This window comes from Phodopus roborovskii, unplaced genomic scaffold, assembly GCF_943737965.1.
Source record: "Phodopus roborovskii unplaced genomic scaffold, PHOROB, whole genome shotgun sequence".
Classification (NCBI taxonomy): domain Eukaryota; kingdom Metazoa; phylum Chordata; class Mammalia; order Rodentia; family Cricetidae; genus Phodopus; species Phodopus roborovskii.
Genome location: NW_026126514.1, coordinates 19,070,786 through 19,097,583, shown reverse-complemented (window position 1 = coordinate 19,097,583; position 26,798 = coordinate 19,070,786). Strand labels below are relative to the sequence as shown.

The 26,798-nt window shown below is 38.6% G+C and overlaps 1 protein-coding gene across 1 annotated transcript; it reads right to left on the bottom strand.

Annotated features, from left to right (window-relative positions):
• Positions 1–699: 699 nt before the first annotated feature.
• Positions 700–26,798, bottom strand: Actr10 (actin related protein 10). The gene is made up of 13 exons (XM_051195959.1): positions 26,669–26,798; positions 23,199–23,271; positions 21,775–21,857; positions 20,585–20,693; positions 18,193–18,300; positions 16,551–16,618; positions 14,515–14,594; positions 9,664–9,699; positions 7,996–8,075; positions 7,836–7,909; positions 4,912–4,993; positions 2,814–3,015; positions 700–1,112 (listed from the first exon to the last, which is right to left on the bottom strand). Exons 1-13 carry the CDS (start codon positions 26,743–26,745, stop codon positions 931–933), a joined length of 1,254 nt encoding a protein of 417 aa, XP_051051916.1. The 5' UTR covers positions 26,746–26,798; the 3' UTR covers positions 700–930.

Here is a 26,798-nt window from a genome sequence, read left to right as displayed (position 1 = left end):
ATTGGCAAGGAATGATCAGGTGACCCTAACTCCCCACACATCTAAGCCATTCCTATGTCTTCCTGTGCCCCCCATCTGGACCCTCTAAAATCTCTACGGCTAATTCTGACCAGCCGATCACTGACTCTGCCCCGATTAAAAATAAACTTTATCAGCAATCATTAGTTAGTGTGAATAATTACCCTGAAACAAGTACTTTTATTTAAAAAATGTGAGGAAGTGAAATCTACAAATCTTAGAAATGTAGAGACTACATGTTCTTGAACACCAAATTTAGAAGCACGCATTTCTACACTTTGCTTAATGAACACCAGGCCCTGCTCTCAAACAGTCTGAAAGACCAGGTGGGTCTGGAAAAGCAGCCCTATTTCTCAGGGTGGAATTTCTCAGAGTGAAACAAAGGACTTGGAACAAAGACCATGCTAGTAACTGAGACAATGGGAGGCTTGGTGGCTCTTCCAGAGCACTTGAGTTTGGTTCCCAGGTGTCTTGCAGTGTGACTACAACTCCAGGGACCTGATGTCCCTGGCCTCCACAGGTACTTGCATTCACATGAACACACATACCTACACATAATTTGTTAACTGGTTTAGTAACTAATTACTAAAAATGGTAAGATGAGAGGAATTTCTAATGCACAAGGCAGATTAGGTTAGCTGTGAGGAAACTCAACTACATAATAAACTTCAGAAATTTAACAGCTTGGCTATATTTTATTGATATAAATACAACATATCTCACAAGCATCCACTATTTTACCATACCACAGAAGAGACAAAGAGAGATCAATTAAATATTAATGCAAAGAGAAAATACAGAAATGCTGTTACATAAAAGTCACCTATATATATTAAAGCATACTACATATTTTGTACAGTTTATTTCTAATTAGGTACTTGAAATAAAGCAAGGATGAATTTATTCAAACTTTTATTTCTCGGTGGAAAATGCTCTTTTCATAAGTGGTGGCTGTGTTTTCCCAACGTCAAACATCATTTCCAAGGGTGGGTTGTTGAGAGAACACCAGTCAGGTATACGACCCGTCTGATTATAATATTCCTTTGAAATGGAGCGGCTCCCAAGTATATCTTGCAATGCTCCAAAAACAGCACCTGTGTAGTGAGATACATTATATATAGCTAAGATGATATCAGAGAACTGTAAGCTGCGTACATCCATTCTATAAAAAGAAGGAGTGGTAAATCCAGCAGTGCAGATCACATTCTCCACTCCAGTTCAATGGGGTTATGAATTAACAGGGTCAACCCTAACTCCTATGTTGAAAGCAACTTAAATGACCCCTTGCAGTTTACAGTGAATATGATATTACAAAATCTAAGAGAAAGTGAAACACAACAAAGTGGGATTTTCAACTTCAGGGAAAGACTCTAGTTATCTTTGTCACAACGCTGTTACATGTCATTAAATAAAACTGCAAAGCTCAATAGGCATCATTTAAAAGTCTTAATATTTTTTCATACTTTTTGAAATTTATTTTATAGATTTAACTTTTTGTCTTATATACATTGGTATGAAAATGTTAGATTCACTGGAACTGGAGTTACAGACAGTTGTGAGCTGCCATGTGGGTGCTGAGAATTGAACCTGGATCCTCTGGAAGAGCAACCAGTACTCCCAACCACTGAATCATCTCTCCAGCCCCCAAAGTCTTAAGATTTTATACTAAAAAATCTTTAAAAGATTTATAAAAAACCAATTCAGGCCAAGCAATGGAGGCACACACATTTAATCCCAGATCTCAGGAGGCAGAGGCAGGAGGATCTCTGTGAGTTTCTAAGCCAGCCTGGTCTGCAGGGTGAGTTAGGATAGCCAAGGATCCACAGAGAAACACTGTCTTTAAAAACCAGGAAAAAAAAAAAAAAAATCTAATCCTAGATGAAAATTCAAGATTAACCAAATCCTACCATTCAAGAAATAGTACTGCATTCATTTAAAAATCCTAACATTTGTTTTTTTCTCTCTAAATGTATGATCCTGACACTGGTTGTAGCATAAACTGTACAAGGTATGCATGATGTACATACACATCTCTGACAGCTTTTCTCTGGGTAGTTATGCTCATCCATTAATACTACTACCCTAGGAGGATTCAATGAGCTCCATCACAAAGAAAGGATAAAGCAAAGAACCAATTCCCACCATTAAAACAAATGTTTTTGGCAACAAGTACCACTCTAGAATAAATAAAGTCACCACTTTCACTATTCTGAGGGATGACTTCAAATAGATGAAGTCTACTTATTATGCAAGACAGGGCCTGGAGCCACTATATAGACTATGTTGTCCTCAAACTCATGAGATCTGCCTGCCTCTGCCTCCAGAATGATGGGATTGAAAGCATGTGCCACCACACCCAACCCATCCCTAAGGATAAAGTACTTAAAAACAAACAAACAAAAACAAAACACACACAGTGCAAAGGCCAGCAGAAACAGGCATATAATTCTATAAATTCATATAATTTAGAGAAAAGTCACACTTTATCAAATTATCTGTTCATTTGAAGCAGGTTTCACTTTGTAGCTTAGACTGGCTTGAAATTCATTATGTAGCCCAGGCTTGCCTCAAACTCTTGATCCTTCTGCCTCAGCCTCCTAAGTCATTGGATTGCAGGGCTTATTTCCCAGTGTAAATACATTTTCACCATCATCTCTGGCTAAGCTTTCCCGAGGACAAAAATCATTTCCAAAGGTGGGTTGTGAGAGGACACCAGTCAGCTATGGGACCCAGCTACAGTGAACCATTTATTTTGATGCATCCATTAGTAATAACACTCAAGACTAACATCTTACCTCCCAGCCAGGCCACACAATTAGCCTTTGCAGGTGGAGTATGAATTCGGAAGGTCTTGGTGCCAAGTGTCTTTTTGTACTTTGGTTTTTCTACCAAATACCGTATTTCTGCAAGCAATCTGTGAAGAAATCCTGGCAACATAGATGTGCCACCTATGACCACCAAATTCTCCGCCAGTTGCTTCCTGGTGTCTATTGGGCACTGTTATTAAAAAGAGTATTATTTTTAGTTAGATAAACACAGTTTAGCCAGACTTAACACACAGAAATGGACACTGTATACAAACTAAGCCATGTAGCTCGCGCACAGTTTTAGATTTACAATAGTGTAGAGTAAATTTCCAGTGGCATAGGCAGTAGTGTGAGTGTACTCATTTTCAAGTCAGAGTAACTAAGCTGGGCAGAGCATGAAAGCAACAACTACCTTTTTTCATATTACATAAAGAAAGCACATAACATTTAATCACCACCACCCTCCCTATTAACTTTGGTTATTTTTGGAGACAGACAGCCAAATATAGCCAGGAACTCACCACACAGCTCAGGTTAGCCTTGAACTTGCAGTCCTCCTTTCTCTGTCTTTAGAGAGCTAGGATAATAGGTGTGTGCCACTGTACGTGGCTTAAAACTTAACTTTTCAAGGTATTATTATGTTTGTACTATTATACTTAAAGCCAGTTGCTGGGTGGGAAGACAATACTCTCAGAGCTTGTGTTCTCGAAGGTACACATTCATGTACCACTGACTGAAGGATAGTCTGCTCTACTGAAAAGGTCATACTCTTGGCACAGTTTCCAGACACTGTGCTTCCAAAGGAGAAGTCTCCTCTGCATAGCCAATCAGATCAGCCAGGCAACCCATGGGGTGCCAGAAGTCACAGTCAGATCATCCTCACACAGACCCTCTCAGGACTGCACTTTCTTATCAGTTCTAAGACTTAGGAACCATCTAGTTCTGCAAGGAGTGGTGTCTTAGAGGCAGACAGCCCCTTCCACAGTGATGCTATTCCAAATGAAGCTCTCCCGAGGCATAGTCACTAAGCACAGATAGATATGCCTGAAGCACTTGAAAATCCAATACCATAGAGAACTGAATTTGGAGAACTAAAAGCTACCCAAGGTCCAAAAGAAGTGTGCTTTTCTGCTCTGAAAAAAAAAAAAAAAAATTGTTTTGTTCAAACGTATTACCTGATCTGAGATACCATATCTCATTCAAGGCCAAAGTCAAACTCGTTAATAGAAATGTGTGTCTTTCACATGGTTTTTACACATGTCTACAAGTATTGGTGTAGGCATACCACAGAGCACATGGGAAATCAGAGGACAACCTGCAGGAGTGGGTTCTACCATGCATGTCCTGGGTTGAACTTGAGCCATCAGATTTAGTAGCAAATATCTTTACCTGCTGAGCCAACTTACTGGCCCTATGAATATTTTTAAAATACTAAGAAAAAAGTCTTTTTGAGACAGGGTCTTACTTTGTGATCCATGCTAGCATGAATTCTCAATATAAACCAGGCTGGCCAGGAATTTTTTTATCCACCTGCCTTGGCCATTCAATTGCCACTATGCTCAGCAGCATTAACTATAAAATTCCACAGAAAAGTTAAAGTAAGAAAGTGTAAGCCAGGTGTGGTGGTGCATGCCTGTAATCCAAGCACTCAAGAGAAAGAGACAGAATTTGAAGAACTGCCACAAGTTCAAAGATAGTCTGGTCTATATATTGAGTTATAGGCCAAAACCAATATAAACAAAAAAAAAAAAAAAACAAAACAAACACAAAGTATTTAAAAGTAAGAGTATTCTATAAAAATTACAATAAAAAGAGACTAGAAATTATTATTATTTATCATTATTGTTATTTTTGGCTTTTTGAGACAGGGTTTCTCTGTATAATAGCTGTGGCTGGCCTTGAACTCACACAGAGACCCACTTTCCTCTGCCTCCAGAGTGCTAAGATTAAAGGCATGTGCCACTACCACCATGATAGAAAATTACTTTATTCTTATAAATAATATATGATAGAGAAAATGCAGAAAAAAACATTTTTTTTTTCTTATGAAGGACCATTACAACAAAGGGAAAATTTATAAAAATACCTGCAAAAGGGAATCCAATATTAAAGTGGCAACTGATTTCTCCTCATTATCTTGTTCAAAAAGAATTTCCACAACTGAGTCTCTAATGGGATTAGAAAGAAAAGAGAGCACTTTTTTGGCATCATATAATGACATGGGATAGACCACTAGTTACACTGACACAATGTATGTAATAAAATGTAAGGCTTTTGTCACTGTAAACAGGGAAAATTGTGTCTACCTCCATGGGATGAGAGGAGGGTGCAATGTACTTGTAAAACAAGGCTTGGCATACAGGAAGCATTCATTCCTCAAGTGTTAGCTACTGGGAAGGAAGATTTATATGTTTTGGATTTCGTTACCCCCACCCCAAACATAACAACACAAAAGAAGTCATACTCTACAAAAATTAACGAAACCCTTTGCCTTAAAGTTTTTATGAAGCAAAGTTCCGTGTAGCTGAAGCTGACTTCAAATTCCTTACCTTTTTGTCCCACATGCCGGAATCCAGGTGCAAGCCACTATACTAGGCATCCCACATCTTTTTTAATTTTAAAAATATACAATAAAAGCTGAGTGTGACCCACACCTGTAATTTCAGCACACAAGAAAGGTAAAGAACCGCTACAATACAGCAACGCCTATACAGCCACACCCTGTTTTAAATGCAAAAAAGCAACAAGGACATGATGGAAACTTAACAGAAGTCTATTCTGGGTACTATGAGAAAGGTCTTTGGAGTGAATTATTTTTCACTGTACATATTTAGGATATAAAACAATGTTTGAGCCAGGCGTTGGTGGTGCACACCATTAATCCCAGCACTCGGGAGGCAGAGACATAATGTTTGGTATACATATAATAAAGAAGTGATTATCACCTCCCATAGTTATCTTTTTATCTTTTTTTTTGTGGTAAGAGTAGCTATGATTTATTCTTACACACACACAATCAGTTATAATTATCATCTAGTATAGTGCAAGTTAATGCCTTTTGATCTACTTTCCTTCACTGCTCCTCTAGCCCCTAGTAGCCACCATTGTAATAAGATTAAGCAGTATTTTTCTTCTTCTATTTGGCATAGTAGTTGTTTGTTTTTTTGTTTGTTTGAGACAAGGTTTCTTTGTATTGCTTTGGAGCCTGTCCTGGAACCAGCTTTGTAGACCAGGCTGTAGTTCTTTCTAAATCAAGCTTGTAAAATTCCATGTTTAATTGCATTTCTCAAAAGAATATGTAAATTAAAAATGGGAGATTTACAAATGGAAATATTGCCTTACATGCAATGCATACTCAAACTAATGATCAAATCACACATAATATAATAATAATCTAATGGAAATGAATTTTACCAAGTCAGTTTCTTGGCCATAATAGTTTAAAACTTTATTGTTGTAGTAGAGATCACAGAAATCTACACATAAAGTACATAGAACTAAACATATACCAATACCAATTTATTAGTTATTTAAATTTTGAGATAAGGTCTCTATATATATCCCTGGCTATCCTGGAACTTTGTAGACCAGGCTGGCCTAGAACTCACAATGAGCCACCTGGCTCTACCTCCCAAATGCTTAGATTAAAGATGTGTGCTATCATACTCAGCTTCTTTTATTTCCTTTTACAACAATCTCTAGGTCTAGAATTCTGTAAAAATGTAAAAAAGAAACCAGAAACAATGAACCTCTTTAAAAAAAAGTTTTTTAAAGACACATTCACTTTGTAGGCTAAGGTGACCTTGAACCTATGACCCTTCTGTTTCAGCCTCCCAAATGCTGAGATGACAGGTGTGTACACCTGGCTCACAGATCCATTTGTAAGCTGGGTGTATTGTGCCTCCTGCCATCAGCTGAACTACTACAGATTTACCAGCCTCCAGGACCAGATAGAGATAAGCAGCAGACGAGACAGAGTCCTCAGGAGTTCCCTTCCCTATTATAATATGAGAAATAATGAAACAGTAAAATGTGAACTACCAATGGATCCTAAATATTGAACTTATTTGGAATGATATGTTCATTCTAACAGAACAAAGTGCTGGGATTAAAAGTGTGGGACACCACTGCCCGGCTTAATTTACTTATTTTATGTGTATGGGTATTTTGCCTTCATGTGTATCTGTGCACCATGTGCATGTAGTAGCCACCAAGGCCAGAAGAGGGCATCAGACACCCTGGAAGGAGCTATAGACCATTCTGAGTTGCTATGGTGCTAGGAATTGAACCTGACTCCTCTGTGTACTTTTTACTTAAAAATTTACCTATTTATTTTATGTATATGAGTGTTCTATCTGCATAAACACCTTTATCCCAGAAAGGGCATCAGATCCCACTATAGATGGTTGTGATCCATCATGTGGTTGCTGGGAATTGAACTCTGGACCTCTGAAAAAATAGACAATGCACTTAATTGCTGAGCCATCTCTCCAGCCCTCCTCTGTGTTCTTAACTGCTGATCCATGTCTCCAGGTTCCAAAACAATTGGAATGTAAAAAGTAAATTAATTTTAGAAAAAGGTTTAGAGCACAGATGAGCAAATGACTGACTACAAATAAAATCTAGCCACTTTACACACGAAGGTTTTTTGGAACATAGGAAGCATATTACAAGTCAGCTTTGTATCCCATCTGTAGAGTTGAGTAGATGAATAGACTATATGGACATCAAAGTCTAAGACAGTTACTACTTGGTTCTTAAAAGAGATTCTCACCCTTTATTTTAAAACATATTCTGAATTATTCTCATGAACAGGTAAAGGTATTTTTAAAACTTTAAAAAGCTGAATAAAATTACAAAAAAAAAAAAAAAAAAAAAAAAAAAAGAAAAAGAAACATCATGAGAAACATTTTACTGTTAACCTGGAAACACTCTCCTGAAGGCTTACACAAGTATTTTTCACAGCCAAAATTCAACACATTATTTTGCTCATAATAATCACTGTCTAACCTGATTGATCCAAGTACATGTAAAATCTTCTCTCCATCCAATGGATAGTCAACATTTGGGGGTGGAGAGGGACGCTGAAATGTCAGAAAACAAGAAATATAATCATAAGCAAACACACAAATAACTTTCAAAAAAAAAAAAAAGATATTTCTAAGCTTACCTCACTGTTCCCATCGATATTAAATTTTGCCGCTTGGATTTGTAGTCCACGCTTCAGATCACTCACAAAGCATGTACGCACTTAAGGAGGAGGAAATGGAACCTTTGTTATTGACTGTTGTTAAAGGAATGGGGCACTTACACCATAACAATCCTATGAATGTACCATTTAAATATTCCTCTTCTGTAAGAGCACGTATTATTTCATTACTTTTTTATGAAGCATGGTTGAGGGTTGTTTTGCTTTTTTTTTTTTTTTTAAGATTAACTTATTTTTATATTTAATGTATATAAGTGCTCTGTCTGTCTGTCTGTCTCCATGTCAGAAGAGGGCATTGGATCCTACTGTAGATGGCTGTTGCTGGCAATTGAACTCAGGATCTCTGGAAGAGCAGACAGTGCTCTTAACCACAGCTTCAGTTTTATTAGAGCTCTTTTAATACAGACTTAAGCATGAAGTTTAAGAGAAATACAAGAGGGGCCAGGGAGATAGAGAGAGAGAAAGGGAGAAGCAGAAATTAGAGAGAAGCCCAGGAAGAAAGACATACACTCGAGAGCAGGGCTCAGGGTCCTTTCCCTTGGGGCGTATTACCTACAAAACCACATCCTAAAGACACCTTCACAGAAACTATTCTGTCACTTGACAGCCTTTGTAGAAGGGTAACAATGCAAATAAACCATAAAAGACAGCTCTTCTAATTAAATAGCACATGTTTTCAGGTTTTCTATTTTTTCTCTTTTGTTCCTTTAAAAAAAATCTGAGTGAAGACACAGAACTCATCTCTGCAGGCAGTACTTCCTGCATGGGACACAGGACATCCAGAAATACCACGTTTGAGCTACTCTATCCTTCTAATCCTTGCATTTTGAACACTTGAGACTTTTTTTTCTGTAAATACCCTTAATGAGGTATTTAGACACAGGGGTAGGTAAAAATTTAAAATCTGAAGGAAAGGGGTGATGAATACAAGAAATCTAATGATGTTAGCCGAATTATTTATAAAACATTACATACAAACTTACTTATGTAATGTGTTTACTATTCATTTGAAGATAATTTCTGTTGGGGGCTGGAAAGATAACTCAACAGTTAACACTTGCTCTTCCAGAGGAACAAGGCTTGTTCCCAGCACTTACAGGGTGGTTCACAACTAACTCACAACTCACAACTAACCAACCTAACTCCACTTTCAGGGAATCTGATGCCTCCTGACATCCACAGGCACCAAGCACTCATGTGGTACACATACATACATGCAGGTACGCTCATACAAATAAATCTTTTTAAAAACAGAAAACTTTCTGTTGTTAAACATATTATTCACCAACATGCCTTTATTTGTTTGTTTGTTTTTCAGATAGGGTCTCATTGGATAGCTCTAGCTGGTCTGGAACTCTCTCTCTCTCTCTCTCTCTCTCTGTGTGTGTGTGTGTGTGTGTGTGTGTGTGTGTGTGTGTGTGTGTGCTGAGATATACCATTACACCTGGTTACATTCTGAATATATTTTTTATCTGTATCTTTAGAAAGACATGCCCTTAAACTAATGCTAAAGAATGAACAAAAACAAGAACTTCAGAGACAGAAAGATAGATGGCTCAGGTTAGTGCACTTGCTATCAAACCTGACACCAAGGATCCACATACTGATGATAGAAAAAACTCTGCTTACCTTTAATATCCTCTAAGATACCTTCTGGAACTGAACCTGAAAAGAATTTTATTAAGAATTAAAGACTTTAATAATTTTTAAAAATCCTATTGAATTCTATCCGTTTTCCCATTTTTCATTTAAGATTAAAAAAATATATACAAGTACTACAACTGTTTTAAAGGCCTAATAGCAAAAGCAACTTTGCTTTTAGGGAGGAAGTCTCAGCATTCCATGTGAAGAGACAGCAGAGACTGACCCCAGGAGTGCAACAATGCTATGGGAGCTAGGGAGCCAATGAGCTTGTGCGCCTTCCAATAGGGTCACCATGGGGCTCAGCAGCACAGTGCACACACAGGGCACATACGGCTGTGGGGCCAACCCCCAGGACTACAAAAGATAACTAATTATCACTTAAAATATAGTAGAAAAGACTATGGAAATTTTTCTTATCGTAAGGAAATTTGAAGGCTATTTTCTAACAAGATTCCAAGAAAAATATTGGGCTTACAGACAAATTATTATTTTACAAAAAAAGTTAAGTTCTGTGTTTGAACCGTTCATATGATGATAGCTGCCAGTAATATCACAAACCACACATATGTGGGGGGAGACAGGCACATGCCATGACATACATGTGGCATTTTTTTCCTTTTACCATGTGGGTTCCCAAAAATAAATTCAGGTCAGCAAGGGCTTTTATCCCAAGCCATCTTGCTGTTAACCAACCCCCCAGCACCAATTTTAAAAAGAAGTACATACAATCTTTTAATTCAAAGTAAAGGGGACATTTGATTATTTTTTTCTTAGCATATATTAGCTGTACAAAACAATGGGACCCATAATGAACTCCATCTCCACACATGAATATAACAGTTTAATCACACTACCCACTAGTACCCTATGCTGTCCCCTCTGCTCTCTCTCAATCCTTTCTAAAGATGACATTTAAAACGAAGAGTAAAAGGCTAGGCAAGATGGCTTGGGAAACTGAGGCAGGAGGACTGTTCCAAGTTCAAGGCCAGCCTGGGCTACATACTAAGACTATAAAACAAGACTTAGTCTCTAAAATAAGCAAGTAAAATACACACAAACAGAGTAAAAATGTAACCTTTTAGATATGCTACCCATTACTTGTCAGCACACTGGATTCTGAGGTAGAAACAGAAACACAAGTTTCTAATCTAAATTTAAAGTATTCTCAACCAGCCATGTGTGGTTAATCAATCCTAGAACTTAGGAGACATAGGCAGTGGATCAGTTTTAAGTGGGAATGCAGCCTGGCCTACGTATTGAGTCCCAGGCTAGTCAAGGCTACGTAGTAAGAACCTATCTCAAAACTATATAATAAAATAACCTTCTAAACCAAGTCTCAAAAATATTTTGATTGGTATATAAAAACAAAGATGCTTTTGGTAAAGAAATGGATCATGGTAAGTGGGCAAGTATAACACTATAATTCCCACATTGTGACTTGAAGTAAACTACTTATAATTAACTTAATCTAAAACTACAACCTCAAAGTTTTAACCCATAATTTGGAAAGTGGCATATTGAGAGTAAAACATGTATTAAGTACGACTTTAGCGCTCAGCTGCTAAAGGCTACAGCTCACAACTAAACTTCAAGTATGGCTCTAGAGCCAGGGTATAACTCTGTGACAGAGCCCATGCTTAGCATGGTCAAAACCTTGGGTTTACCTCCCTGCACCCCACACCAACCCACCAAAGGGCAGCTTCAGATTCAGAATTACTTCTGTTAATCTTGTTCTTTTCAATTTCTTACTTCTGAGTTTCATAACATGGTAATTATAGTTCACAAGTTTATAAACATATATATTAAAAGTACTTGGTTCAAAGTGCTTCTAGTGTGTGGTCAAAACAGTTGACAATTCCTATCTTTAGACATTAAAATCTACCCATGTGTGGCAGCACATCTGTACCCCAGCACTCGGGTATCAGTGGCTGGAGGAGGGGAGTCAACAACAGCAGTAGCCATAGTGTGTGTTTAGAACTGGACTACATGAGGCCTCACCTCAAGAAAAGGACAACAAATAAATAAATAAATAAAAAACTAATGGTAGAGAGATTTTTGCAAGATTTAATGCTGGCTACAAACAAATGAAAAAGATGGAATGTACTGTGAGAATAAATGCCCTGAGAATAAGTGCTAACACCGCCATATGCACAGCAGCTTCTTCTTTCTCGGACTATTCAAATAACTTCCAAAAACGCCTGATAAGCAGTTTTCTGTTGGTCAAAGTAAAGAAGGGGTGAAAATTAAGGGCTTATTCCAGTCAGATTTAGATGCTACTTTAAAAAAAGGAGACAGTCTTGGCAAATAACTACAACTGCTTAAATTTTCCAAGTAAACAAGAATGGAAATGATAGCTATTTGGTGGTTCTGTAAAAATCCACTTAATTTCTATTTTTTTTTGGGGGGGGGTTGGTTTTTCAAGACAGGGTTTCTCTCTATAGCTTTGGAGCCTCTCCTGGAACTCTCTAGACCAGGCTGGCCATGAACTCATGGAGATTCACCTGCCTCTGCCTCCTTAATGCTGAATTTCAGTCATTTTAGTAGAACAAAAAGCATTATATTTGGTATATAATTTATATTATATACTTTCCAAATCAGGGTACTTGTGACCTAGGTTAGCCCTGAATTCACAATCTACCTGAATTCACAATCTAGGGTGCTGAAATTATTCACTCTTTTTTGTTTAAAAATAAGTTCTAAATACGAAGTAAAGGAGGCTAATTCAAAATTCATTTGAGGCTCTTTTGTACGCTACAGATTTTCATCTCAACCTTGCTAAGGACTCCAGGGAGAATACTTTAAATTTGTTCACATCTCTGGTTGTCCTCTGTGAGTGACTCTGGACACCAAAGGTAGTTCTGACTTCTCAATGTCAGAAATATAATGATAGGATTCTGATGGGTATGGTCAGAAAAGATCAGAATAATTCAAAGAGGTTTACTATGGAGAGTAATTCCAAGCATGCAGAGTTCCTAACATTATAGTTAGATCCCCTCCTTCCACCCCAGTCAGGGTCTCCATGTTGCCTGGGCTAGTTCAAATGCAACGTCCTGGCCTCAGTGACAAGTGGATGCTACTATGCACGGCTCTCGGTCAGTCTAAAGTAATACCTTTAAAAAACATTCCGGAATGCTACCCTTAACTTACTATCTTTAGAGATATTTCATTCCCCCCCCCCCCCCCCCGAGATAGGGCTTCTCTGTATTGCTTTGGTGGCTGTTCTGGAACTTGCTCTGGAGACCAGGCTGGCATCACAAAGATCCGCCTGCCTCTGCCTCCCAAGTGCTGGGATTAAAAATATGTGCCATCACTGCCCGGCAATATTTCATAATTTAACTGTCATCAATGACATATTAAAATAGTAACAAAATTTGTTATAGAAAAACTAATTAGATTTCTACAATTGAATGAAAATTGCTATTATCTTAACTATCAAGAAACAATCATGAGAAAACATGAAAAGCAAGATAACTGCCCTTAAAACCGCATTTTTTTTCTTTCCAACACACTTTCCAATATACTTTTGGCACTAGATGCCATCAATCTAAAAAGTAAGACCGGGACCCTCAAAGTTTATGCTGGAGACAGCTAAGCTAATGGGAAGGTCTCATATGAGGGCTTACGAGAGAACAGCCCTCTCGGCTTAGGGAAGACAAGGAGAACCTTAGGGGGTCAGCATTCCAGCCGGGTCATGTACAGGAATACAATCCTAAGCAGCGTGTGGGGGGTGGGAGGCAGTTCTTAGGTAAGAAACTAAGATAAAGACAGAGCGCTGTGCAAATAAGTGCTCTTGCTGATGGGGAGACTACAGTTCTAGCTGAAACGAGGAGCAAGAGGTAAAGTTAAGGTTAAGAGAGAGAACAGAATGAGATTACAGAAAAGTGTGTAGGTTAATTTATAGGGGCCAAAAGACTTCTTACTAATGTAGGGAAAACAGTAAAAATAAACCAAGTCTGCAAGGCACAGGCTCACAAGGAACAAGCACGGGATAACGAAGGTAAGTTACAGTGGCCCTGCTCCTCAAGAGCAGAGGGAGCAAGCGGAAAACAACAGGTGAAATTAGAAAGACTCTTCTGAGGAAGAACAGAGAAAATGTGCTAACTACCTGTTTTCTAGAAAGAGAAAGAGAAGATGGTATTACTACTGTTGTTTGTGTTGAGTCAGGGTTTCTCTGTGCACCCTTGGCTGTTCTGGAAGATGTTACTACATTTTTTTAAAAATTAAAATATAATGTCATCATTTCCCATCTTCCCTAAGATGTTACTCCTTTTATCTAATAATAATTAATTGAAAAATTCAAGAGAAGAGATACTGTGTTCACTTCTGGGAGTAAGGTTTTGAGGCTTTAAGACATGCACAGTTTATATCTAACATCCTTTGGAAATATGAGTGTCAAGTTCAGAAAGATCAGATCCAGGCTCTACCTGAGAATCAACAGCATGCAGAAGTGACTTTGTCAGAGGAAGAGAGGACAGCTACTTAAAAGTCAGTAGAACACAAACACACGCACGCGCGCGCACACACACACACACACACACACACATAGACATACACACACACACACACACACACACCCTCCTATAGAAACAGAGAAAGTAAAAGCAGAAAAAACTCAGAAATAAAGGGAAGAGAGCTGAGGAAAAGGTGATTCAAAATGCCAAGAGTTCTAGAAAAGATGACTAACACACAGCTGGATTTTTTGACTAAGACAACAATGACTTACAGTTGGAGCAAGGTCAAGAGTGGTATGGGTAAATAGGCTACTAGCAATGGGCAGAGGTTAAAGTATAAGTTAAAAGCATGATGAATATAGTCCACTCTTAAGCAGCATATTACCCATCACTGAGGGAAGGCTCTGTCCTTTAGCAGCACCAGTGTCAACAGTACATTGTTCCAACAGTTGAGTTTCCAACTCCCTGAAATTTGAAAAAGTTATTGCAATTAAAATAATGCAAGTGACAATCTTTTTCTTATTTAGTAACTTCACCTAATAGGCATTTGAATGACCCATTCAAATAATGGGCTTGGGACCTGAACAGAGAGTTCTCAAAGGGGAAATAATGACTGAGAAATATCTCAAAAAATGTTCATCATCCCTAGCAACCAGAAAATACAAATCAAAACAGCTTTGAGATTTTGTCTCACTCTAGTCACAATGGCAAAGATCAATGAAAGAACCAACATGAACCATGGGAGGGGATCCAGAAAAAAGGGAACTCTCTTTCACTGTTCCTGGGATTGCAAAGTGGTGTAGGAATCAGTGTGGAGAATTCTCAAAAAGCTAAAAATAAATCCACCACATAACCCAGCAATACCACTTCTTGGCATATGCCAAAAGGACTCAACATCCTACTTCACAGATACTTGCTCAGCTATGTTCACTGCTGCTCTATCACAACAGCCAGGAAATGGAGTGGTGAGCATGCCTTTAATCTCAGCACTCAGAAAGCAGAGACAGGTGAATCTCTGTGAGTTCAAGGCCAGCCTGGTCTACAAACAAGCCAGGACCGTTACACATAGAAACCTTGTCTTGGGGGAGGTAGATGGAAACAACTGAATTGTACTTTAACCAACAAATTAATAATAAAAACATGGTATATACACACTATATAAAGTGTATATGTAAACAAAATACACTGAATCCTATTCAACTATAAAGAAAAATGAAATCATGAACTTTGCAGGTACATGGATGGAACTAACAAAGATTATATTGAGTGTGAGGTAACTCAGTACTGGAAAAACAATATAACAAGTTCTCACAGGAGGCTCCTGACTACAAATCTTCAGATATAGTTGTAGTCCTCACCCTTCATCAAGGAAACTTCCCTCTGCAAGTGAGGGAGAACACTACAGAAAACTACAACCAACCAAAACTGGAGTTGTAGAGTCCAGTCCCAATGGATACAACTACAAACACTCCTGCACCTAAGACTTAGGGAACACTACAGAAGAGGGTAGAAAGATTGTAAAGATAGAGAGGATCAGGAAGTTTGCTGGGAGACTATGTCTCCTAGTAATATCAGAAGCTCCACCCATAAAGTCTGACCAAAACAACTGTCCAAATGTGAGCTGAATAAAGATACCATCACTGGGCATGTCACAGTGCACAAGGAAAAACCCTTAACCGTACTCAAAGAACTATAAGCAACTGAGGAAAGCTGGGAGTTAGAGATGTAGTCTTTCCTAGGGAAGAGTGTACCAACTGGTTGACAGATGCCAAATGATCATCTCTGAAAACATACATACCCATAACATTATATGGTCTCAACAGGTTATATTTAGGAATATATATGTATGTACACACACACACACACCCCAATTTGTGAAAAAAGAGGCCATAAATTTGAAGGAGGGGAAAGTAGGAAGGCTTCCAAGGAGGGCTTCGAAGGAGGAAAGGGTGAAATGTTGTAATAATAAAAATCTCAACAAAAAAATGATGACAGGTGGTAGAGGCTCATGCCTTTAATCCCAGCACTTGGGAGGTAGAGGCAGGTAGGTGGATCTCTAGGACTTGGAGACTAGCTTGGTCTAGAGAGTGAGTTCCAGAACAGCCAGGACTGTTTCACAGAGAAACCCTGTCTCAAAAAGAACAAAATGCTAGGCGTTGGTGGTGCATGCCTTTGATCCCAGCACTGGGGAGGCAGAGGCAGACATATCTTTCTGAGTTTGAGGCCAGCCTGGTATACAGAGCTAGTTCCAGGACAGGCTCCAAAACAATAGAGAAACCCTGTCTCAAAAACAAAACAAAAAAACAAAAAACAAAAAACAAAAAACAAAACAAAAAAAAAAAAAAAAAGAGAGAGAATAGATTAAACGAAAAATCATTTTGTGGAGGTGGTGATAAAACATGAAACATCCAAGAAACTTACTTGTGAAGAGCTTTTCCTCCTAAGGGGAGTGCTCCCCAGCAGTTCAGTACTGGGATGCCTTCATATATCTAGAGTGTAGTCAAGGCCATCACTGTCCTAGGAGAAACACCGCTTCCTTGATATTTACACCACCCTCTACCATACTGCTCTAATCAATTCTTACTTCTTGTTTTAGAAGTTACAGAAAAGCTAGGGACAAGTCTTTTACAAAGTGTTCACCAAAGACAACAGACTTAAATGTGCACATGCATGTACCTATCTCAGTTCATTAGGGCAGAGGCATCACTCAAGGTGGCCTATTAAGTGCTTAAAATTCAGCTGTTCAGAACTTTGACATCTTTAAGAGCTTAAGTTACAAGACAAATTTACAGAAGTTTAATAAAGGAAAAAATACTTGGGTTATACAGAGAAATAATATTTTTAATACACTGAGTTAAATAAATACTATTTTTATTGCTTTAATTTGTATGAATTTCTTTGATTTTTAAATTCCATATTTGGCCCCACCCTGAATTCCTATTGGCTGAGCTAAAGAACTCCACAAGACCATACTATGCATTTATGACCTTACTTCACATATTGTTTTGGTTAACATTCCATAAGTACAATACTTATGAATAGTGATGAGTGTCAATTTTGGAAACAAACACAGGTTTCTAGCCTAGCCATATGCTTAGATAAACTTACCCTTTCAATTTTCTCACTATTGAAAACAGTTACTTATGTGGCAGGGTTGTTTTGAAAATTGAACACAAAGTACCTTATATCTGAAAAGCTACTGCCTAACTTAGTCCTTCAAGAGTAAGTGATTATTTCCCTCCTGTAAACATTTCTTCTCATATTAAATCTAGATCTCAAATCTAGTCCTAATGTTCATGTACTTTATGTTTTCAATGAAGCAACATTCACTGTGATAATTCTATAAAGTGTCAACCTATATTTTAAGTTTACATTGAAAGGAATATATCTATTTATGAAACCTGTGGTAATAGTCTGTGACAGCCTGAATTATTAGCTGTCCCTTATTGGATGATATAAACTACATATCAGGTCCTACAGTAAAAGACTACCTTATTCAACACACAGAAGTCCCATGAGAAGAAATGTCATCACTGTTTTACAGACATGAGAACTGAGGCTGAGAGTCTAGGCTGCTTGAGTGGTACCTGGTAAGGAATAAGCACAGCCTAGATTTGTCCTTACCTGGCCCAGCTCATAACCTAATGGTACCCTATTCTGACAGCTTCCACAGACAGCAAAAAATTACCCTTTCTATAATGAAGGCCAATTTCTATCATTTCAAATTCTTTTCTTGTTTCACTTCCTCATTTTAGTTTGTACAATTATTCTTTGTATGATTTCTTAGAATTTAACTATCCTCATTAGCTGATATTGCATCTTGAATACTGAGCATAATCTGCTCCTGGAGCATAAACTAGGACTGAATTATAATGGTAATTTCTACAAAAAATTGAAATCTTATACGTCTATCAACTTCACATTATAACTCATATTGCACACAGTAATCCAAAATACTTCAATAGTAAAAATCATTCTTGTAACCCCAATTACTTTAGTTAAAATTAAACAAACAACAACAACAAAACACCCACAACATGGGCTAATTTTGATAAAAGGATACAGGCAACACCAAGCTTTCCCTATATCCACAATCCAGGACCATGGCAGAATTAATCCCGAGTGTCAGGAGAGCCATCAGATGACTTGGAGCAAGTAAGACAGATGGAACCTGGAAAACAACAGAGCATCAGGGAGACCAGGGGTGACTACGGTGTTTAAAAAGACATCTGGTTTGTTTGCAAATATATTGGAAAAATTAACAGGTACGTTGTTGGTGTTAAATGAAGAACTAACTTTCTGATTAAGATAAATTTACTCAATAATCAAAGTACTGCAATAAACAGAAGTAATGTTACTAGGTTGTTTCATTCCCAAATGACAATTCTGAAGTGTTTTTTATCAACAGTCCCTTTTTTGAAGTAGAATATTAAAGAGATAAAAGCCCCCAAAACGTACATTCAGAGGAAGCTACTAAAAAAATGAATGCCTTTGCCATCCAAATGAAAGTACTAGAAAGCCCCCCCCCCCCCCCCGCCACTCTCCCTTCCATTTGGGGAGCAGGGTAAGACAGCCAGGCTGTCCGTGAACTACAGTGACCTCTTGCTTACTCTCAAGGGCTGGGATCACAGGCTTTCACTCTTATGTCCAGTTTTAGGAAACAATTCTTTTCACATCAACTGGTCCTGGCAGGGTGTTTTTGGTATTAAGTATATTTTGACTTGGGTAAAACACATAAAAATATTTACATGCAATTAACTTTTTTTTCTGAGACAGGGTCTCAAGTAGCCTAAGCTGGTCTCAAATTCACTAAGTATAGAGGGTGACCTTTACTTTTCTGTCTCCACCTGTCTGGCTCGCTAGGAAATGTAATAAACTTTAGTATATTCCTATTCTTATAAAATGAAGATTATATATAATGTTACTAAAATTAATAGGTAACCCCCATTCCTGGGACCTCCCATGTCACAAAATACAATGTGAACTTGGTTTAAACATTTCCCTACAATGTACTATGTAATATTTATTTATTCTTTGAACAGTGTACATGCCAAGCAAATGCCCTACCACTGAACTATCCATCCTTCAGCCTTCTCTCTACTTAAGAACAATTCCTTAATGTCATTTAAAAATAGGTATCTCTGGGGGTGGGCTTTAAGGGTTTCTAGCCTCTACCCACTTCCTGTTCTCTTTTTCTGCTTCCTGTGTGTGGATGAAAATGTGAACAGTCAGCTTCCTGATTCTGTCACCATGATGGACTCTATCTCCCTGGAACCATAAATCAAAATAAACTACTCTTTCTTAAGTTAAAAAAAAAAATAAAAAATAAAAATAGGTATCTCGAGGAGCTGGGCAGGTGCCTCCTCAGGAAAGCATGTGCTGTGCAAGCATGAGAACTTGAGCTCAGATCACCCCATAGCCACATAAGTAAAGCTGGGTGCAGCGGCACACTCCTGTCATCCCAGTGCTGAGGAGTCAGAGCAGGGACTTCATGGCCAGCCAGGCTAACTGAATCCATGAGATCCTGTTTTGAAAAATAAGGTAGAGAGGCTAGGGATGTGACTCAGCTGGTAGGAGCCCTCAACTTAGCATGCATGAAGCAATGGGTTCCATCTCCAGCACTGCACAAATACAGATATGAGGTCCAAGTGTAATCCTAGCACTTGGAGGTAAAGACATATGCTGGCTAATTTCATGTCAACTTGACACAGGCTAGAGTCATCTGGAAAAAGGGAACCCCAACTGGGAAAATTGGGTTCTTACAGCCTCTGTAAGATCAGGCTGTAGGAAAAGCTGTATAGCATTTTTTAAATGAATGATTGATGTAAAGAGGGCACAGATTCAGCCCACTGTGGACTGGTGGTCCTGGGTCCTGCAAGAAAGCAGGCTGACCAAGCGATGACCACAAGCCAGTAAGCAGCATCCTACCATGGCCTCTGAATCAGCTCCTGCCTCCAGGTTCCTGCTCTTACTTCCCTCAGTGATAAACTGTAACCCAGAAGTGTAAGCAAAATGAACCCTTTTCTCCCCAAAATTGCTCTGGTCATGCTGTTTCATCACAGCAATAGAAACCCTAACTAAGACAGAAGTTGGTAGCAGGTCTGTGGGGTATTGCTGTGATGAACTGGAAGGATGCTGGAAGTTAGAGCTAGAAAAGCCACTGAGTGTTGAGACTCAAATGGGTTTTCTGTAGGTTCTCAGAAGACTGTTGAATGCAATGCAGTTAATGGAGGCTTGGTGAAGGCAGGAGAATCAGAAGTTCAAGGTCATCCTTAGCTATACAGCAAGTCTGAGGCCAACTTGGGCTTCATAAAACCTCAAAAATGTCAAAATTGAATGAAAAAATAAGATAAATGATTAAGGAAAACACTGGACCTTTGGCCTCCACAATACTCACATATACATGTGCACACAAACATGTACACATTCATGACACTAAAAGTAAAAATAGATACCTCAAAATATTTGAAAAGAACACGAGTAAGCGTCTCTCTGAAGTGGGAAGGACATAATACCGACTCAATAACCACAACCCGGCGGTCTCTGGGATTCACCAGCAGATGCCTGAAAAAAGTGATAGTTTTGTTTTTTAAAGGGAAATAAAGATCTGTACTTTCTTTGGTAAATAATGCAATTTAAGAATAAACTGCACGACTGTATTTTAACATGCTTTATGTCAAAAAATATCTTCATTTTATTACTCTATGAAGACGATGTTTCTGAGTTCTTAGAGTATGCCAAGCACTGTAGCAGGAACTGCAGCCATTCTCATTACCACTATTAGCCATTAAACAGATTATTTTCTTTTATAGATTTGCAAAAGTAGTATAAACTCACAAAACTCCAGCTGCTACAGACATTAACTTGAAAACAATGTCTAATAAATTTATTGCCCAGAAAGTACTAGAAAGTATTTGTATCACTTTCTCATTCTTATGGAGGAGTATGAACACTTAAGCAGAATTATGCAATCCCTAGTTTTTCTTTGAGATGATGTTTTCACTTTTCAATACATCTTTTCTGAATCACTACATATAGGCACAGAACAGCCTCACCCCACTGACACCTAGGACAGAGCACAGAACTTTGAACATGCTAATAAGCAAGTGCTCTACCACTGAGCAAGAGCCCTCAGCCCTAATCATGCCTGCATAATGTTTCACCATATGGATATCCAATCATTTACTTATCAAACCCATTTATTAATGGATACTTGATTTGCCTTCAATGTTTTCTTAGGTTTTCCATTTTCTAATCTTTAAGTATGTTTTTCCAAGGTTGGAGAGAGGATGGCAAGATGGCTCAGTGGGTGAAGGCACCTGTTGATGAGTTTGAGTTTGACCTATGGGACCCATGTGGAAGGAGAGAATTGATTCCCACATTTGTCCTCTGACCTCCATACACATGCCTAGGCCCAGTGCCCAGTGACATACACATGCACACACAAAAATTTTTAAAAATAGTTAAAAATTTTTTTAAACAAAATGATCAATGGAATTCAATTTTCTTTTTTCTTTTTCTTTTTTTTTTTTTTTTACATCAGATGTACTATAACCAACCATCCCTTCAACTGGCATTAAGTGAAAAAAAAATCTAACTGCTTAAGTTAGGAAAAAAACCACTCTGAAATAAAGTTTCAACTTACCTGAAATAAAGTATGTGGATGAATTCCTTTAAATAGGAATATAATTCTTCTGTATTGATATTATACTGAACAACTTTGATTGGCTGTAAAAAATTAAAATCATTTATTAACAAAATAACATTTTTATGCTTCTTTAAATAATATATTTCCTCATAATAAATGGATTTATATTAATAATATAACAATTAAGAACAGTTAACCTTGGGCTATGGCAGAAGCTCAGTTGGTGGACCTGCATAGCATATACAGAGCACAAACATTACATTGTAAATGTATAAAATTCAATGTGGTAGCACATGCCTATAAAATAGCAGGAGGATCCAAATATAAGTAAATCAGAGTTTAAAGACAACATGAATTATATAAAATGTTATCGAAAACAAAACAAACAAATACATCTAAACAAAAAATACCCCCCCAAAGTGTTAGGAATTCCAAATAACTGGCAATGACTAAAAAAGTGGCAATTTGAATTATAAGACATAGAAACATACATCTACAAGTAAATACACAAGAACTGTGTCTAATAAGCTTTTATTTTTTTTTTTAACTCAGCTGACTTATCATTTGGGAATGACTGATGATTAAAACTCAGAACTGCTTAAGATGCATGAAAGGGCTGGAGAGATGGATGAGCAGTTTGGAGCACTGGATGCTCTTACTTAGTACCCAGGTTTGGTTCCTGGCAAGCGCTTAAGTAAGTAGTTCACAACTATAAGGCAATTCTAGAGAATCTGATGCCCTCTTCTGGCCTCTAGGAACACTGCACGTATGAAGTGGACTTGCATACATGCAGGCAAAACACATATACATATCAAAACAAAACAAAAGATTCAGCCAGCAGTGGTAGTGCACACCTTTAATCCCAGCACTCAGGAGGCAGAGACAGGGGGATCTCTGTGAGTTCAAGGCCAGCCTGGTCTACAGAGCGAGTTCCAGGACAGCCAGGGCTACAAAAGAAATCCTATCTCCAAAAACCAAAAACTAAACCAAACCAAACCAAACAAACAACCCAACAAAAAATTATTTTAAAATTATTCTATTAGCCGGGTGTTGGTGGCACATGCCTTTAATCTCAGCACTTGGGAGGCAGGTGTATCTCAGTGAGTAAGAGGCCAGTCTAGTCTACAGAGCGAGTCCCAGGACAGGCTCTAAGTCTTATTAGTGTGTGTGTGTGCCCTCACACACGCGTGCATGTGCCCAAGAATACAGGAGCATACGTGCATGATGCTCCTGTATGAGTGTGAATGTTATAGCACTTGTGTGGAGATCAGATGACAACTTTGTGGAACTGATTTTCTCTTTGCACCTTTACATGGGTTCTGGGATTTTCCTTAACTGCTAGGCTTATTCTATAAGCACCTTAATCCACTGAGCCATCTTGCCAGACCATAGTTTTCTGATTTGTTTAAAAAAAGAAATACCTTAGACATGCCAGCTCTTTTTATCACACTAGGAATTATACATCGTGGACCTGTTTCTCCCGCAAATCCACACCTGCAAAGAAATGGAAAATTAAACATTTGATTTATAACATTCTTTCTAAATATGTGCCAGAAAAGCAATGACCACAAAACATCTATAAATACCTCTGCTGCACTTAAAGGGACAAAGAAAAAAATCTAAAAAGATAATAGCATCTATTGATAAAAGAAGAAGCAAGTATATCAAATTTGTTATATGAAATAAGCCAGTGTCTGATTTCATTCTCCTCACATCTTAATTCTAATCGAATTTTAGACATTTATTTTACAACCCTGGATATACACAACGTGACTTCCTCCAAGTAATCAAGCATCACTTAATGAGAGAATATGAGAAGTGCATTAGTAGGTGATTTAGTTATTTTGTAGCATTGAAAGAGCATACTTACACGAATAGAAATATAGTGTGCTAAACATAAAGCTATGTGTGTGATTGTTGTTAGACTGCACACTTCTATAAAATTTTATACTAAACCTTGCAGGCGACTATAACTTAATGGTGTCCGTATGCCTAAGTATATAAAGACATAGAAAAGAGTAAGCATTTGTACATCTAAATGCATCTCAACATGTAATAACAGGAACTGCAATCATTCAAAATAAAGAAACTCAGGTCAATGACAACCCACATATGAAAAACTACGACATCATATATGTGGTCTTTCATTGACTCAAGTGTCATTCACTTATATAGCACATGACTGTGATTCACGTACAGACTAGCAACAATTTTCTAATTCTGTTGTTAGTTTTAATATTGATAAGTGATAACGTACTATTGTTAATAAAGTAACTGCTAGTATGTTACTTCTCAAGACCATTCTTTTTTTTTTTTTTTTTTTTTTTTTTCCATTTTTCTAGACAGGGTTTCTCTCCATGTAGCTTTGTAGCCCAGACTGGCCTTGAACTCACAGAGCTCTGCCTCCCTCTACCTCCTGAACACTGGGATTAAAGGCATTCGCCAGCACTCCCCGGCTTGAGACCATTCTTTTAAAAATATATATATATTTATGTGTATGAGTATTTTGCCTACACTACGTATATGCATGCACACAACATGCATGCCTGGTGCCCACAGAGTCATTAAAGGTCATTCGATTCACTGGAACTTGAGTTAAGGATGGTTGTGAGGCATCATGTGGGTGCTGGGAACTAAACTCAGGTCCTCTGCAAAAGTAGCAAGTGCTCTTAACCACTGAGCCAGTTTTCCAGCCTCAAGACTACTTTCTTAAACTATGTGAATCTGGCAGTTGTAACTTCATATACTGTGAAATTAAACAAGCTTACATTCACAATAGAATCTGCATTGCTATTATTTTTATTAACATGTACTCATTATGTGCATGTGTGTGGGCATGTGAATGACAGTGTACACAGGTGAGAAGACAACCCGTAGGAGTTGGTTCTCTCCTTCCACTATGGGTCCTGAGGATTGAACTCAAGTTTTCAGGATTGACAGCAAGAACCTTTACTGGTTGAGTTAGCTCACTGGCCCAGGTATCATCATTGTTTTATTATTTATTTTATGTGCACTGGTGTTTTGCCTGCATGTATGTCTGTGTGAGGCTGTGAGGTCCCCTGGTACTGAAGTTACAGATAGCTGTGAACTGCCATATGGGTGCTGGGAACTGAATCCAGGTCCTTTGGAAGAGCAGCCAGTGCTCTTAACCACTCAGTCACCTCTCTAGCTCTGGCCCAGGTATTGTTTTTTTAAACTATATATTCCATTCTTTTAAAAATTAGTATTTAAGCCAAGTTGCAATACCAGCACTCAGGTGGGAGAGCAGAGAGAGTAGGACCAGGAGTTTGAGGCCAGCCTGGGCTATTATCAGGAGTTTGAGGCCAGCCTGGGCTATATCAGGCATTGTTTCAAAAAACAGTCAGTGCTCTCTACTCATTCTTCCCTCTCTCCCTCCCTTCCCTTCCTCCCCCCCTTCTGAGATAGGGCTTCTCTGTGTAACAGCCCTAGGTCTCCTGGATCTAGCTCTGTAGACCAGGCTGCCCTCAAACTCACAAAGATCTGCCTGCCTCTAAAGGCATGAACCAGCACCTCCAGGCTTTTCTCTCTATTCTTATCTCCATGTTACTTACATTCAGCGCTCCTCAAAGTCCTCAAGACATATGTAAGTTCTTCTTGACATCATTTTTAAATGATGTGTTTTCAATTATATCCATGTAATTTATTTTTTCAATGACTGGCCAAAATAATTATTTTCAGGTAGTAATTTCTAATTGCTTATAACATTAATGTCTGACTATGAGCCAGGTGGTGGCGGCAAACTCCTTTAATCTCAGCAGTCTCTGGAGGCAGAGGCACATGGATCTCTGTGAATTAATTCAAGGCCAGCTTGGTCTACAAAGCTACATCAAGAAACCCTGTCTTAAAAATGAAAAAAAAAAATATGAGATGGCCTTGTAGAGAAAGAGAGAATAACCAAGAACTATGTTTAATCCCAATAGGTAGGTAGCTCCTAAGGACCAATTTTTAAGTATGTTCCTGTGGTCAGTTACTTAGTAGTTAAGTTACCTAATATCTACTGCAGGTGAGATAGTGCTTACAGATAGTAAGAAAATAATTCAGACACCTCTATTTCATAAATAACTTCACATATATACACATGTGTGTATATGATGTAATTCTGTCAGTTTTCTTGAGCCTAATATGTATTTCATATATAACATCACCTCATATGTACATATATATGATATAATTCTGTGTTTTCTGTTGAGTCCAATACAAGGACTCTTAAACGGATGGCCCAAAGACTTCAACATTTCCATTAATCCCAGGCACTGTCCAAATAAATATTCTAAGGTTTGTGTATTTATCTTTGAAAGAGATCCTGCATCTTTGAGGACCACTACTCCACTTTTTACAAAATGCTTTTTTTTTTTTATGTGGTCTAAGAGTTTAGGGTAACCGACAGAATTTCCAGTCTTACCTATACAGTCACATCTTCATGTGCCTGATCTTCCTAGCTGGATTTCCTACACTCTTGGGGAACAATCTATTTCCAAAGCCGACAGGGCTCCACTCCATAAATGTTTTACGATGGAAAGAGTCAGCAAGCATTACGATTCGATCGCTGCTTTCCTATCAGACCCAGCCAGTGGTAGGTAGACTCCGGGTCATCGCTGTCAAACCCAGCAGTGATGTCCCCTGATCACCTCTGGCAGGGGGCGAGGCACTTCCTGAAGCTTCCCAGCCTCTCAGGCCCGGATCCGCCCAGAGTCCTCCTAGACGACACACTCCCTCCCCACCGAGGACTGAGCTTTGCCTCAAGGAGGTGAGGGCGGACATCTGCGGGGCCGCTGGGGGAAGGTCCCGGCTGCCCAAGGGCCTGGCGACAGCTGCGGGGCCGCGACCACCGCCCCTCCCCGGGGCCCGCAGCCACCCCACGGCCACTCACTTGGTGAAGGCTTCTCCCAGGTCGATCACCACCGCCGTCTTCTCGCCGCCGCTCCCGAGGCCCTCGTAGAGCGGCATCGCGAAGAGACACAAGTATCCGTGAGGCCGTCAGCTGGGCCAGGGTTAGCCGC

Bases quoted from the DNA above. Each gene is read 5' to 3' on its own strand.
- Actr10 (XM_051195959.1), bottom strand. From the start codon at position 26,745: ATGCCGCTCTACGAGGGCCTCGGGAGCGGCGGCGAGAAGACGGCGGTG. The intron at 21,858-23,198 runs GTATTTCTTTTT...AATTTTTTACAG, and splicing joins AAAGAGCTGGCATGTCTAAG to CCAATCAAAGTTGTTCAGTA. The intron at 18,301-20,584 runs GTATCTATTTTT...GTTGTTTTCCAG, and splicing joins TTCTTTTCAAATATTTTGAG to GTTCCATCTGTCTTACTTGC.